Raw genomic sequence first — 12277 nt, 5'->3', positions numbered from 1 at the left:
GAGGACTATATGTAGGCCTAAGGGTGTTGTCATGCAGCAATCCCAAGCATTGGAAGGCATACCCCCCTCAGGACCCCACACTTTCCACTGTTAGGAAAGATCTTCAGTTACTTGCAAATTAAACTGATTTTCCATATAAACCTGCTGTCAGGCCTGCCCCAATTTAGATCTTTAGGAAAGAAAAACCCTCGACTCCATTTGGTTGAAGTGATAGGTTCTTTTACTAAAGTTAAGTGGTTGCAGCGAGAGGAAAGCTAGATCTGAGCATTCCCGCACAAAGGTTACACATTTTCCCTTTCCTCTGGCCCTTTCCCCCCTGACCAGTCCATGAGTGCCCAACAGTACACCGTCTTGATGTTTCGGGAACCGTTTTGCTGCTTGGCACCGTTCGGTGTAGTTTTGCATTCTGTTCCCAGGGCAGGTGTCCTTGGTGGCTGGCTTATTCTGGTTTGGCGCCTCTGGTTCTCATCAGCTTGTCTCCCCCCCACATCAAATGCCCGACCTTTGCTTCCCCAAATTCCTTTCTCCCCCCCCCACCTCACCCCCTGCATTTAGAGCATGATGCCAGCCGAAGCAAAGAAGCTGAAGATAGCAGACCTGAACACCTGTTCAAGGGCCTTGGCAGAAAAGGAAAATGTAATATATATATAAACAATAACAACATAGTCACAGTAAGGCTTTTTTTTTTAAATTCAAAAGACTGTTCTCGTTATGTTTACTGCTCAGGAAACCAGGCACGCACATATTTAATGGCCCGTTCTGATCCCTGCCCACAGATTAACCACCACCCTTTAAGCGCTGTGTGAGGAAAAAGGCAGAAAAACCTTTCCAGCAATCGCGTCTGGAAAAGATCTGAAAAGAAGAGCACAAAATGGCCTTTTGTTAAGTCATGGCTATTAGGTGTGTTGTGTTTGGGGGAGATGAGGGGAAAGCAACAAGGGGAGTCCCTTCGTCCAGGCCCCAGATGTGAGGACAAAAGCCGGAGGGCAGCTTGCAAAGGGAGAGAAGTGGCCCATCAGGCTCACAAGCCATCTTCCTCTGCTCCCTCCTTCCGCCACCTCAGGGGGGAAAAAAACCACGGCCGCTTCCTTTGCTGGGCCAGAACTGCAGATTTCGCCTCATCTCTTCTTGACTGACGCCAAGTAGGCGAACCACAAGACGGCAACGAGGTTTCCGAAGAGCACCTGGAACTTCCGAGAAAAGAAAAGGACACCCAGTTAACAAAGTTGAGGAGAGCAGGGCTCCATAAAAATAAACCTCAATGAGAACATCACGGGTCCTTAAGTAGAGAAGCAACCTTAGAACATCTCCCCTCCTTTCCAAGTGCAGTTTGTGGCAAGAGGAGCCCCGTCTTGCTCCACACGCCCCAAAATAATAAGACCTCCCCGAAAATAAGGCCAAGTGCTTATTTCGGGGTTCAAAACATATAAGACAGAGTCTTATTTTCAGGGAAACAAGGTATATATGGGCAAGTTTCATCATCTTCTTTTAACAACCCCATAATCTCTTGAGGGGTGGAGTCTGGGCAACTGAATGGAGCTGGCAGAGTGCTTTAATGGCCAGATGCCCTTCCCGTTGCCAATGCGGAGTTTTGTTCAGCAAGAGCCTTGGTGGCACAGCAGACTAAAAGCACTGTTAAGTAGCACCAGCTGCCTGCAATTACTGCGAGTTCAAATCTCACCAGGCTCAAGGTTGACTCAGCCTTCCGTCCTTTCGAGGTAGGTAAAATGAGGACCCGGATTGTGGGGGCAATTAGCTGACTTTGTATAAAAAAAGAACACCGCTTGGGGGGGCCGAAAGCCCTACTAAGCAGGTATATACAAAAGTATGAAGGCTATTGCTTAACGTATTGTAAGCCTCCCTGAGTCTCCAGAGAAGAGCAGCATATAAATCAAATAAATAAATAAATAAATAAATTATATAATATATATATATATTCTCATTGTGCCCAGAGTAAAATATCTGCCTCTACCTAGGATCGAACTCTCAACCTCCTGATTGTGAGGCGAGAGCTTCACCTCTAGGCCACCAGACCACTCCATGTATGGACAAGTTTGATTTCCATTTAAATTTGAGGTGTGGTTTTCACATCCGCCATGAGTGGAGTGACCCCTAGGTGATTATAAAAATTCTTTTCCTCAAACCATGTAATGGAAAGACTCCCTTGCTGGAAGCTCGGCTCTCAGAGATCACCACACCATAAAAAAGATGTTGAGACTCTAGAAAAAGGGCAGAGAAGAGCAACCAGGATGATGAGGGGACTGGAGGCTAAAACATACAATGAACGGTTGCAAGAACTGGGCATGGCTGGTCTAGTGAAGAGAAGGACCAGGGGAGACAGGACAGCAGTCTTCCAATATTTGAGGGGCTGCCCCAGAGAGGAGGAAGGGGGTCAAGCTACTTTCCAAAGGACCTGAAGGCCAGACAAGGAATAATGGATGGAAACGGATCAAGGAGAGATTCAACCTAGAAATGAGAAGGAACTTTCTGAGAGTGAGAACAATCAACCGATGGAACAGAAGTTGTCTTCAGAAGTTGAGGGAGCTTCATCCCTGAAAGCTTTCAAGAAGGGACTGGACTGCCATCTGTCGGAAATGTAGGGTCTCCTGCTTGGGCGGGGGGTTGGACTAGATGACCTCCAAGGTCCCTTCTAATGCTGTTAATCTGTAAGTAGATGCTTCCTTTAATTTCCCAGCCACAAGGCAGAAGTGGTTTGCCTCTTTCCTGGATGATGATTCTTGACTTCGCAGTCTGGCCCACAGCCCTGCAGTTTCCTTGTGGTCTCCCATCCACTCATGAGATTTGATACTTCACAACTACGGCTGGCTTAGCCAGTGAAAGTGGACTCACCTACACAACCCAATGAAGTATTTGGTGTGGAAATGAAATGGGAGGAAAGAAGGGGAAGCCCTTACCTGCAAAGGGACATAAGTGAAGTTAATAACCTGGACGGGAGTCCATACTTTCCAGTTCATCTTTAAGGATGTCCAGTAACCAGATTTTATCTTTTTGGAGAACTCAGACATGTCCTTCCCCTGAAAGAAAACGGTTATCAGTGACATGCAAAGGAAAAAGAAACTGTCCCTGCCCAGCACCCAGGAGGTACCAAAACACCCCAGAAAGAAATTCTTTTCTTATACAATAGAAAAGCACTACGGAAGTCCTGGGGGTGGGTGGTTGGGGGGAGGGGGGTGGGGGTGGGAGGGGGGAGGAGGGGAGAAAATTGTTGTATTGATTATTAAAACTTTTTAAATAAAAAAAAAGATTTTAATTGATTAATTTTATGGGTAACGGGTTTTAAAATTGGAAAGCCAAATTGGATTTAATTATTCTTTTAAATTATTTTAATTTTCATACTGTGTGTATTTTAACCCTGGCTGTTCATCGCCCTGAGTCCTTCGGGAGAAGGGCGGTATAAAAATTTAATAAATAAACAATCCTGTGAGGTAGGACAGGCCAAGAAAAATCAGAGGCACACAGTGAGTTTTGTGGCTCTATAAACATGTTTACTCAGGTTTTCTTTGGAAAGTGATCCAACGTCTACAGAGGAATTATTGAGTCTGTCATCTGCACCTCCATAACTGTCTGGTTTGGTTCTGCAACCCAACAAGACAGACACGGACTTCAGAGGATAATTAGAACTGCAGAAAAAACCATGGCTACCAACCTGCCTTCCATGGAGGACCTGAATACTGCACGAGTCAAAAAGGGGGCTGTGAAAATATCTACAGACCCCTCACATCCTGGACATCAACTGTTTCAACTCCTACCCTCAAAACGACGCTATAGAGCACTGCACACCAGAACAACTAGACACAAGGACAGTTTTTTCCCAAACGCCATCACTCTGCTCAACAAATAATTCCCTCAACACTGTCAAACTATTCACTAAGTCTGCACTACTATTAATCTTCTCATCGTTCCCACCTTCCATCTCCTTCCACTTATGACTGTAACTTTGCTGCTTGTATCCTTACGATTTATATGATATTGTTTCCTGATTGCTTATTTGTTCCCTATGACTATCATTAAGTGTTGTACCTTATGATTCTTGACGAACGTATCTTGTCTTTTATGTACGCCGAGAGTGTGTGCACCAAAGACAAATTCCTTATGTGTCCAATCACACTTGGCCAATAAAGAATTTTATTCCTATTCTATTCCTTTGAAGCCCTTCCAATGTTTGGAAGGAAGTGAAAAGGCAACCCCCAAATCTGTGAATTTGGGGGCACGGTTTTGAAAGATCCTTATGCGCCTTCAGCCTCCAACTCTCTCTTCCCCCACTGATCTGGAAGTTGTTGGGCAACCGGAAACACACTGCTTGCATTCCTGATGGATTTGAAAAGCACTTTATTCAGGACACCCTATGTCCTGAAGCAAAAAAGTACTGGACTAAGAAACAAGGATGGCTACAAGAGATAATAAAATGTCAAAGAGAACCAAACCCAGAAACATTTCTCCTGGGAATACTAAAACTGTTGTGCAGCTGGCGCTCGAGTCGGACAGTGAGGAGGCTGGAGAAGATGTGGTGCCAGAGGCGGGGATTCAGCCAGGCCTTCAGAACCTCCAGAAGCTCCCATAAGTGAAGAGGACGAAGAGGAGGAGCCTCCTCTCAATGCACGGGTGCGCAGAGCTGCCAAAAGGCAGGAGTGGCTCCTCAGGAGGAGGTCTCCTTGAGAGTAAGGCTTGGGGCTAATTGGCCACTCCCTTAGCCTATTTAAGGAGGAACACAGCTTGCAGCAAGTTGTAGGGAACAACTTTAGTTCAATCTCCTTCGCGTCTGGATTCTCTGCAAAATTGTTTCTGGGCTTTCTGCCAACTCTAGTAAGACTGTGATTACCTTATCTTAGAATTCTGGCAGGCTGTTAAGACAGTTTATTAACAGCTTTTGGTTGATAAAAACTAAGTTATTTGAGTAAAATAAGCTTTGTATAGAGTTTGTGTGTGCTGCGTTCTTTGGGGTCCGTAGCTGGGGCAGAACAAAAACAAAATTTGATAGAAAGATAAGATATTTGATTCTACACATATTAACAGCGGCAAGAACTGCGTTCGTGCAATACTGGAAGGAACCCAATACACCACCAGAGGGATTGATCATTCAGAAGATATATGAATGTGCCGAAATGGATAAACTTATCCTAGAACTAAAAGAAAAAGATGATTCGGAATTTTATGCAGTTTGGGGAAAATGGTATACTTGGATAGATAATAGAAATAAAAATTGGAAATATACATAAAGCTATTGAGGATTAGATATTGAATATGTATCATGTATATATTGTATGGAATGTTGATCTGAAGTATACAAAAATGACACAGTCTGTTGATTATGTACTAGAGTTGTGTAAAGGAAAAGTGTAATAAAAATTATTTCAAAAAAAAAAAAGGAAAAAAAAGAAAAGAAAAGCACTTTATTTTACTGTAGCTTTTGGCCCATGCGGTTTTATTTTGGTGCTTTCAAATCGGGGGCTTTTTTGGACTCCTGGTGACTTCCTGAACAAGCACCTAAAGTTTTCTTGGCAAGATTTGTCCTTGTTTGCTGCCAAGGACTGAGAAGGGAGGGACTGACCTAAAGTCACCCAGCTGTTTTTGTGCAGGACTAAAACCCGGGGTCACGTGATTGCAATTTTGCAACCTTCTGACGAGCAAAGTCAATGGGGGAAAGCCGGATTCGCTTAACATCCGGGTTGCTAACGTATCAACCACAGCTGTGGCAAAACAGGTCGCAAAATGGAGCAAAACTCGCTCAACCACAGAAATGTGGGGCTCAATTATGGTCCTAAGTCGAGGACTACCTGTACTTATCACCCTGCGGAAAGGCAATTGAACTCTCAGAACAAAACAGGCCAACCTATGAATTGGGATGAGTAACCCTGGCTCGTGAATTTACCCCTTTGCTCTAAGAAGGCAGTATGTTTCTCAAACAGAACAACTTCAAGACTGAAATTCCCAGAATTTTCCAGCCAGCATCTGCTGCTCCTGATGACTGAAATACCCTATCTATACTGATTACCGTATTTTTCAGAGTATAAGACGCACCTTCGTTTTTGGGGAGGAAAATAAGAAGAAGAAAAAATCTGCCTTTGCCTCTATCGGTATTCATCTGGCTAGCATCCTGTCAGTGTGTGAGAGAGTTGAGGGCTGTTTGGAAACTGAAACAGTATTTGCTGTGTGAGCAACAAGGAAGGAGACAGCAAGGAGCCTGGGCGTGGCTTAGGTCTGCAGCTCTGAGTCTGTGCTGAACTAGTCAACTAGTCTGCTGCTCAAAACTGAAACTCCTCCCCTCTGCTTGTGTTTTGCTTGTATTTACTACCACATTGGAAAACCTGCTTTTGGTATTGTATATTTACTTCATGTGTTATGTTATATATAAAGAGAAGTTATTGAATCCTGCTGAATCAGTTACTTGTGTGTGCTTTCTGGATGTGATTGCTGCTGCAAAATCTGACAGTCCTTGCAGCAAACAGCCAGGTCAGCTTCAGCACATTATTACAGCCCGATTCAGCACAAGCAGCTGATTGGCGGGTGGATCAGCCTCATGGAATATCCCCAATCAGCTGTTCCAGGATTGCCAAAGACCATCGCCGCCTCCATGCCTCACATTTTGGCTACATTCGGTGTATAAGACGCACCCAAATTTTCACCCTCTGGGGGAGGGGTGAGTGAGTCTTATACTCTGAAAAATACGATACCTGAAAGAAAGAAAAAAAACAAGCCACTCTTCCCAGTAAGAACAGTAGAACTGGATATGTCCAAGCAGAAACTGGACAACTATCCATCTAGATTCTAGCAAGGGGAACAGGAGTTAAACCAGCTGCCCTTGCTTCTAGGAGCCCTGGATCATCTCAGATCATCCCTAAGCTAGATCCTACCTCCAAAAAGTTCATGACCAGGAAAAAGAGGGCCAGGAAGGCCGGGGAGACAATCAGACGGTCCACCAGTAGTCGTTTGATGAGAGCAAATTGTGCGTTCGAAGGAATGAGTTGCTCCAAATAGAGGTAAAAGTAATGGCTGAGAGGTCCGGTGAATAAGAAACTGCAAAAGGAACAAAACCAACCGATTATAAAATCCAGCATCTAACAGATTAATATTTAATAATAGGCTGCAACACCCCTTCCGTAAGGGCCCGGCATCAGTCATTGGCATCAGTCATTGGCTGAGCTGCTGTGTTATCATCCAAGACCCAGGAAGCATTCCAGATACTCCTGGGAAATTGGAGTGGAGTATTGATTCACTCCACTACATAGGGACGCTGTGGCTCAGTGGCTAAGATGTTGAGCTTGTCGATCGAAAGGTCGGCAGTTCAGTGGTTCAAATCCCTAGTGCCGCCTAACGGGTGAGCTCCCGTGACTTATCCCAGCTTCTGCCTACCTAGCAGTTCGAAAGCAGGTAAAAAATGCAAGTAGAAAAATAGGGACCACCTTTGGTGGGACAGTAACAGCGTTCCGTGCGCCTTTGGCATTGAGTCATGCCGGACACATGACCACGGAGACGTCTTTGGACAGCGCTGGCTCTTCGGCTTTGAAACGGAGATGAGCACCGCCCCCTAGAGTCAGGAACGACTAGCACATATGTGCGAGTGGAACCTTTTACCTTATTGGTTCGCACTCTGCAAAGCAAGTAAAAAGCAGGCCTGAAAGAAAGAGGAAAGGATCTTCATGCCAAGAGACAAAGGAAAAGAAGTGCAGACAGAGAGAAAGTGAGAAAGTCCCAGAAAGCAGACAAACGGAGGAGAGGTTAGGGGAGACGGAAGGACAGGCAGAAGACAGAAAGAGAAGGAATGTCAAGGAAAGCTAAAGTGAAGGTGATTGCAATCTGGAACGGAAGAAAAGCTTTTAGCTTGGACTTTGGAATAAAACGCACAAAAAGTTAATAGGATGTAGACAGGCAGTGAAGGAGCAGTGAAGCTCAGCAGCCACTGCAAGAATAGAAGGGGAGTGACAAAGCTGCCATCCTTGGCTCGCAACTAGATGCCAGTCTGCCATCAGCCATGGGGAGAGGGAGCTGGGGGGGGGAAGACGGGGGAAGGGGAAACCGAAAGTCCTCTCGGTGCCATCCCGAGACATCCCAAGATCTTGGTCCTGGGAATGGAATGTAACACCCATCCATTTATCCAACCATTGCTACCAAATCATCTTATTTCAATGTGCCTGGACAATGGGATGATAACAGAAGGGTGTGGAACACAAAAGGGGAAAGCGTGAGACTGACCACAGCTTTACTACTCCCTAGGAAAGAACGACCCTTAACTCCACAGGGGTTAAAGAAAAGGTACTTTTACTAGAGCTGCAGAGTGCAGCAGTGAGCGAGGCAAGCTCTGGAGGAAAAACAGCGTGAAAAATCACATTGAAAGCAATCACCAATGTCCCAAACCCTCTCCCCACTCCTATGAGAGTAATCCAATCAGGTTCTTTTCTGATGTTTTGGGACCCTGGTGCCTTAGGCACCAGAGTAAATGCCTTGGTAGAACAGTGGTTTAAAGCACCCTGTTATTAACACAGCTGCCTGCAATTACTGCAGGTTCGAATCTTACCAGGCTCAAGGTTGACTCAGCCTTCCATCCTTTCTAAGGTAGGTAAATTGAGGACCCAGTTTGTGGGGGCAATAAGCTGACTTTGTATAAAATATACAAAAGAATGAAGGCTATTGCTTAGCGCATTGTAAGCCGCCCTGAGTCTCCGGAGAAGGGTGGCATATAAATCAATTTTTTTTAAAAAAAAGCCTTTTCCAGGGCCGGTGTCCTTGAAGGCAGGAAGATGGCTCAGTCTGGCACCTCTCGTTCCTGTCAGGGTCCATATTCCCCAAATTTCCCACAACATTCCTTTACACCTCCAGCACTCTTCCCCTCCCCAATGCCCCCTGCCCCGTGGCTGCTAGTGAGCTTCAAAGAAAGCAAAGGTAGACGGCTGGCAGAAAGTTAACTAGGGAATTTTTGCGCACAAATTCTTAGTTCTGACTTTGCATAACTGTAACCCCCTGGCTTTTAGTAAAAAAAAAATTTAAAAAAATATTTTCGCCATAAGAAGAGTCAAGAGAGTTCCTTTCCTGAAGGACCAAGCAGGGCCAGGTCTGACATTAAGCCAGAACCGCAATATCGATCTACCCAGAGCTAATAACTAACAGGGAGACTGTGCAAACATTGTGCATCCCTGAGAAAAGGAACATTTACTTTGTATTGTTTGCATGGGAAGTGTTGTGGTCCGCCAGCAGCCTGCGGAGCTGGCAGTGGAGTCGGACAGTAAGAGGCTGAGGAAGAACATGGCCCAGTCCTGGAGGCTGGGGAAGGCCTGGATGAAGGCTCTGCCATTGGGAGTGAGGTGTGGACTCCGGAGCCTCCAGAGGCTGACAGCAGAGAGGCAGAGGATAGGAGGAGCCTGTTCCTAGTGCACGCATGAGAAGAGCTGCCAGAAGGCAGGAGCAGCTAAAGCAGAGAGGACGACTCAGGAGTAAGGCCAAGAGATGATTGGCCCCTCCCATAAGGCTTAAAAGACCAGCAACGGCTCTTGGCCTCTTTGCTGGAAAACAACCGTTGAGAGATTTGCTTCTTGTTTGGCTGTAATTATTTCTTCTGTTCCTGAAGTGTTTTATTTTATTATTCATATTTCTATGCCGCCCACTCTCCGAGGACTCTGGGCGATTTACAGCAAAGACAGTATACTAAATAGCATATTGCCCCCAACAATCTGGGTCCTCATTTTACCCACCTTGGAAGGATGGAAGGCTGAGTCAACCTTGAGCCGGTGAGATTTGATCCGCTGATCTGCTGAAGTAACAGTCAGCTGAAGTAGCTGCAGTACTGTACTCTAACCACTGCACCACCTCAGCTCTTATAGTGTTGCCAAGAAAAGCCTTTGGCAATTTGCCTAATTATCCCAAGGTCAGAGATAAACTAAAGACTGGTGTTTTGAGAAGTTTGCTTTCATTTCATTTGGAATACGCTGACAATGAGTTAATTCTCAGCTGTTTTAATAAAATCTGTTTGTTTTTTGAAACTGTTTTGCATTTAATATTAACTACGTGGGCCTGGGTCACAACAGGAAGATCTCAGATTCAGCTTCGCTACTTACGTAACCATTTAAGCTTCAGTAAAGCGTCGGGAACAACTAGCACATATGTGCGAGGGGAACCTTTACTTAAAAGCAGGGGTCTCCAAACTTGGTAACTTTAAGACTCGTGGACTTCAATTCCCAGAGTTCCTCAGCCAGCTATGACTTGTGGACTTCAATTCCCAGAGTTCCTCAGCCAGCTATGACTTGTGGACTTCAATTCCCAGAGTTCCTCAGCCAGCATAGCTGGCTGAGGAACTCTGGGAATTGAAGTCCACAAGTCTTAAAGTTGCCAAGTTTGGAGACCCCTGCCTTATACTCCTGGCAAAAACAAACAGCTAGGGGTCTTTTTTTGCTAGATAATTGAAGGGGACAGCTGACATGTTGCCCCTGAAAAAAAACCCAAGCTCTAAATGCCAATGGATGGGGTTGGGGGACGCCTCACCAATTTTGGGAACTTATTGGAGAGACTGCGTGATATAACAACATCCAAAAGGCAACCCCAGGGATGAGATCTCCTCCCAGACTTTTCAGGCCACGCAAATTGCTTGGCTGCACCTCCCATGAGCATCTTCCACCAGTTCCCTCTTACCCATAGGCAGCAAATCGAAGGGGTTCCCGCCAGTTAAGGCTCCTCTTTTTCTGGCTCTTCTCAATTACTTGGGACAGGAGACTCCCTAGAGCTGACAGGAAGGCACTGTGGGAAGAAAGGAAGCAAAAATGTAAAAGATGGGAACAAGATGCCACACTATAAAAAAGATGTTGAGACTCTAGAAAAAGTGCAGAGAAGAGCAACCAAGAAGATTAGGGGACTGGAGGCTCAAACGTAAAAAGAACGGTTGCAGGAACTGGGCATGGCTGGTCTAGTGAAGAGAAGGACCAGGGGAGACAGGAGAGCATCTTCCAATATTTCAGGGAATGCCACAAAGAAGAGGGGATCAACTTATTCTCCAAAGCACCAGAGGGCAGGACAAGAAACAATGGGTGGAAACTGATCAAGGAGAGATTCAATCTGGAATTAAGGAGAAACTTCCTAACTGTGGGAACAATTAACCAGTGGAACAGCTTGCCACCAGAAGTTGTGAGTGCTCCATGAATGGAGGTTTTTAAGAAAAGACTGGACAGCCACCTATCTGAACTTGTGAAGGGTCTCCTGCTTGAGTTGGGGGCTGGACTAGAAGACCTCCAAGGTCCCTTCCAGCTCTATTCAGATTGAATGGCAGAGGGGTTGGTGGATGGACTAGAGGATCTCTAAGGTCCCTTCCAGCTGTATTTGGATTGAAGGGCAGAGGGTCTCCTGCTTGAATTGGGGGCTGGACTAGATGACCTCTAAGGTCCCTTCCAGCTCTATTCAGATTGAATGGCAGAGGGGTTGGTGGATGGACTAGAGGATCTCTAAGGTCCCTTCCAGCTGTATTTGGATTGAAGGGCAGAGAGTCTCCTGCTTGAATTGGGGGCTGGACTAGATGACCTCTAAGGTCCCTTCCAGCTCTGATTCTAAAAGCGCGTCCGGAAGGGCGGACAGGCGCACCCTACCTGGAGGCGGCCTTGGTGAGCACCGGATAAAGGCGGAGGAGGAGGAGGTAGCGGGCCAGCAACCTCCGCGAGAGCGGCGCCGAGTCGGGCTTGGAGTGCACCGGAGACATCCCGCAGAGCCAGTACCCCTGGCGAGCCCCTCTGCGCATGCGCCTGGCGGCCAAGGAGCCGCGCCTCCCGCCTTTAAGCCAATCGGCGCAGAGGGGAGGGGGGGAAGGCGGAGCTCCGGGGCGGAGTTCAGGCAACGAGTGGGGCGTGACGGAGGCGGGATCTCCGCCTACCATTGGCTGCCCCGCGGGGCGGCCTTGTATTCGCTGCCGAGGGAAGGTGAAGTTAAAGAATCTGGGTGGCAAGATGAAAGGAGTCCTTTCATCCAATCGGAGGAGAGAGGGCGAGGGCGGGATGGAGCATTAGCGAATGGGCAGGGGGAACGGAGAGGAGGGACGAAAATAGACACTGGGAGGAAAGGAATGGCAAACTGCTCCTTTCCAATTGGTCGTCGCGTAGTACCGAGACCCAGGCGTAGAAATCTGATTGGTTTTAAGGCCAGGGGTGGGGAATCCATGGCCCTTTCATGACTTGTGGACCTCAACTCCCAGAATTCCTACCCCAGGCAAGGCTTGCTGAGGAATTCTGGGAGTGGAAGTCCACAAGTGATAAATGGACTCTGGTTTAAGGACTCTTTGAGGCGCGAG

The 12277-nt window shown here is 46.6% G+C and overlaps 1 protein-coding gene across 1 annotated transcript; it reads right to left on the bottom strand.

Moving 5' to 3' along the window:
* Positions 1-666: 666 nt before the first annotated feature.
* On the bottom strand, positions 667-11856 carry PXMP2 (peroxisomal membrane protein 2). Its single transcript, XM_034438440.3, has 5 exons — positions 11583-11856; positions 10639-10743; positions 6873-7035; positions 2916-3035; positions 667-1190 (listed from the first exon to the last, which is right to left on the bottom strand). The coding sequence occupies exons 1-5, from the start codon at positions 11729-11731 to the stop codon at positions 1119-1121; spliced, it is 609 nt and encodes a 202-aa protein (XP_034294331.3). The 5' UTR covers positions 11732-11856; the 3' UTR covers positions 667-1118.
* Between the last annotated feature and the right edge of the window lie 421 nt (positions 11857-12277).

Source organism: Pantherophis guttatus, chromosome 17, assembly GCF_059756535.1.
Source record: "Pantherophis guttatus breed Tessera chromosome 17, ASM5975653v1, whole genome shotgun sequence".
Taxonomy (NCBI): domain Eukaryota; kingdom Metazoa; phylum Chordata; class Lepidosauria; order Squamata; family Colubridae; genus Pantherophis; species Pantherophis guttatus.
The sequence above is the reverse complement of the archived record's forward strand: the minus strand, read 5'-3'. Positions and strand labels throughout refer to the sequence as shown.

Bases quoted from the DNA above. Each gene is read 5' to 3' on its own strand.
- PXMP2 (XM_034438440.3), bottom strand. From the start codon at position 11,731: ATGCGCAGAGGGGCTCGCCAGGGGTACTGGCTCTGCGGGATGTCTCCG. The intron at 10,744-11,582 runs GTAGGGTGCGCC...TTCTTCCCACAG, and splicing joins CTCACCAAGGCCGCCTCCAG to TGCCTTCCTGTCAGCTCTAG. The intron at 3,036-6,872 runs GTAGGATCTAGC...GTTTTCTTTCAG, and splicing joins TGGTCATGAACTTTTTGGAG to GGGAAGGACATGTCTGAGTT.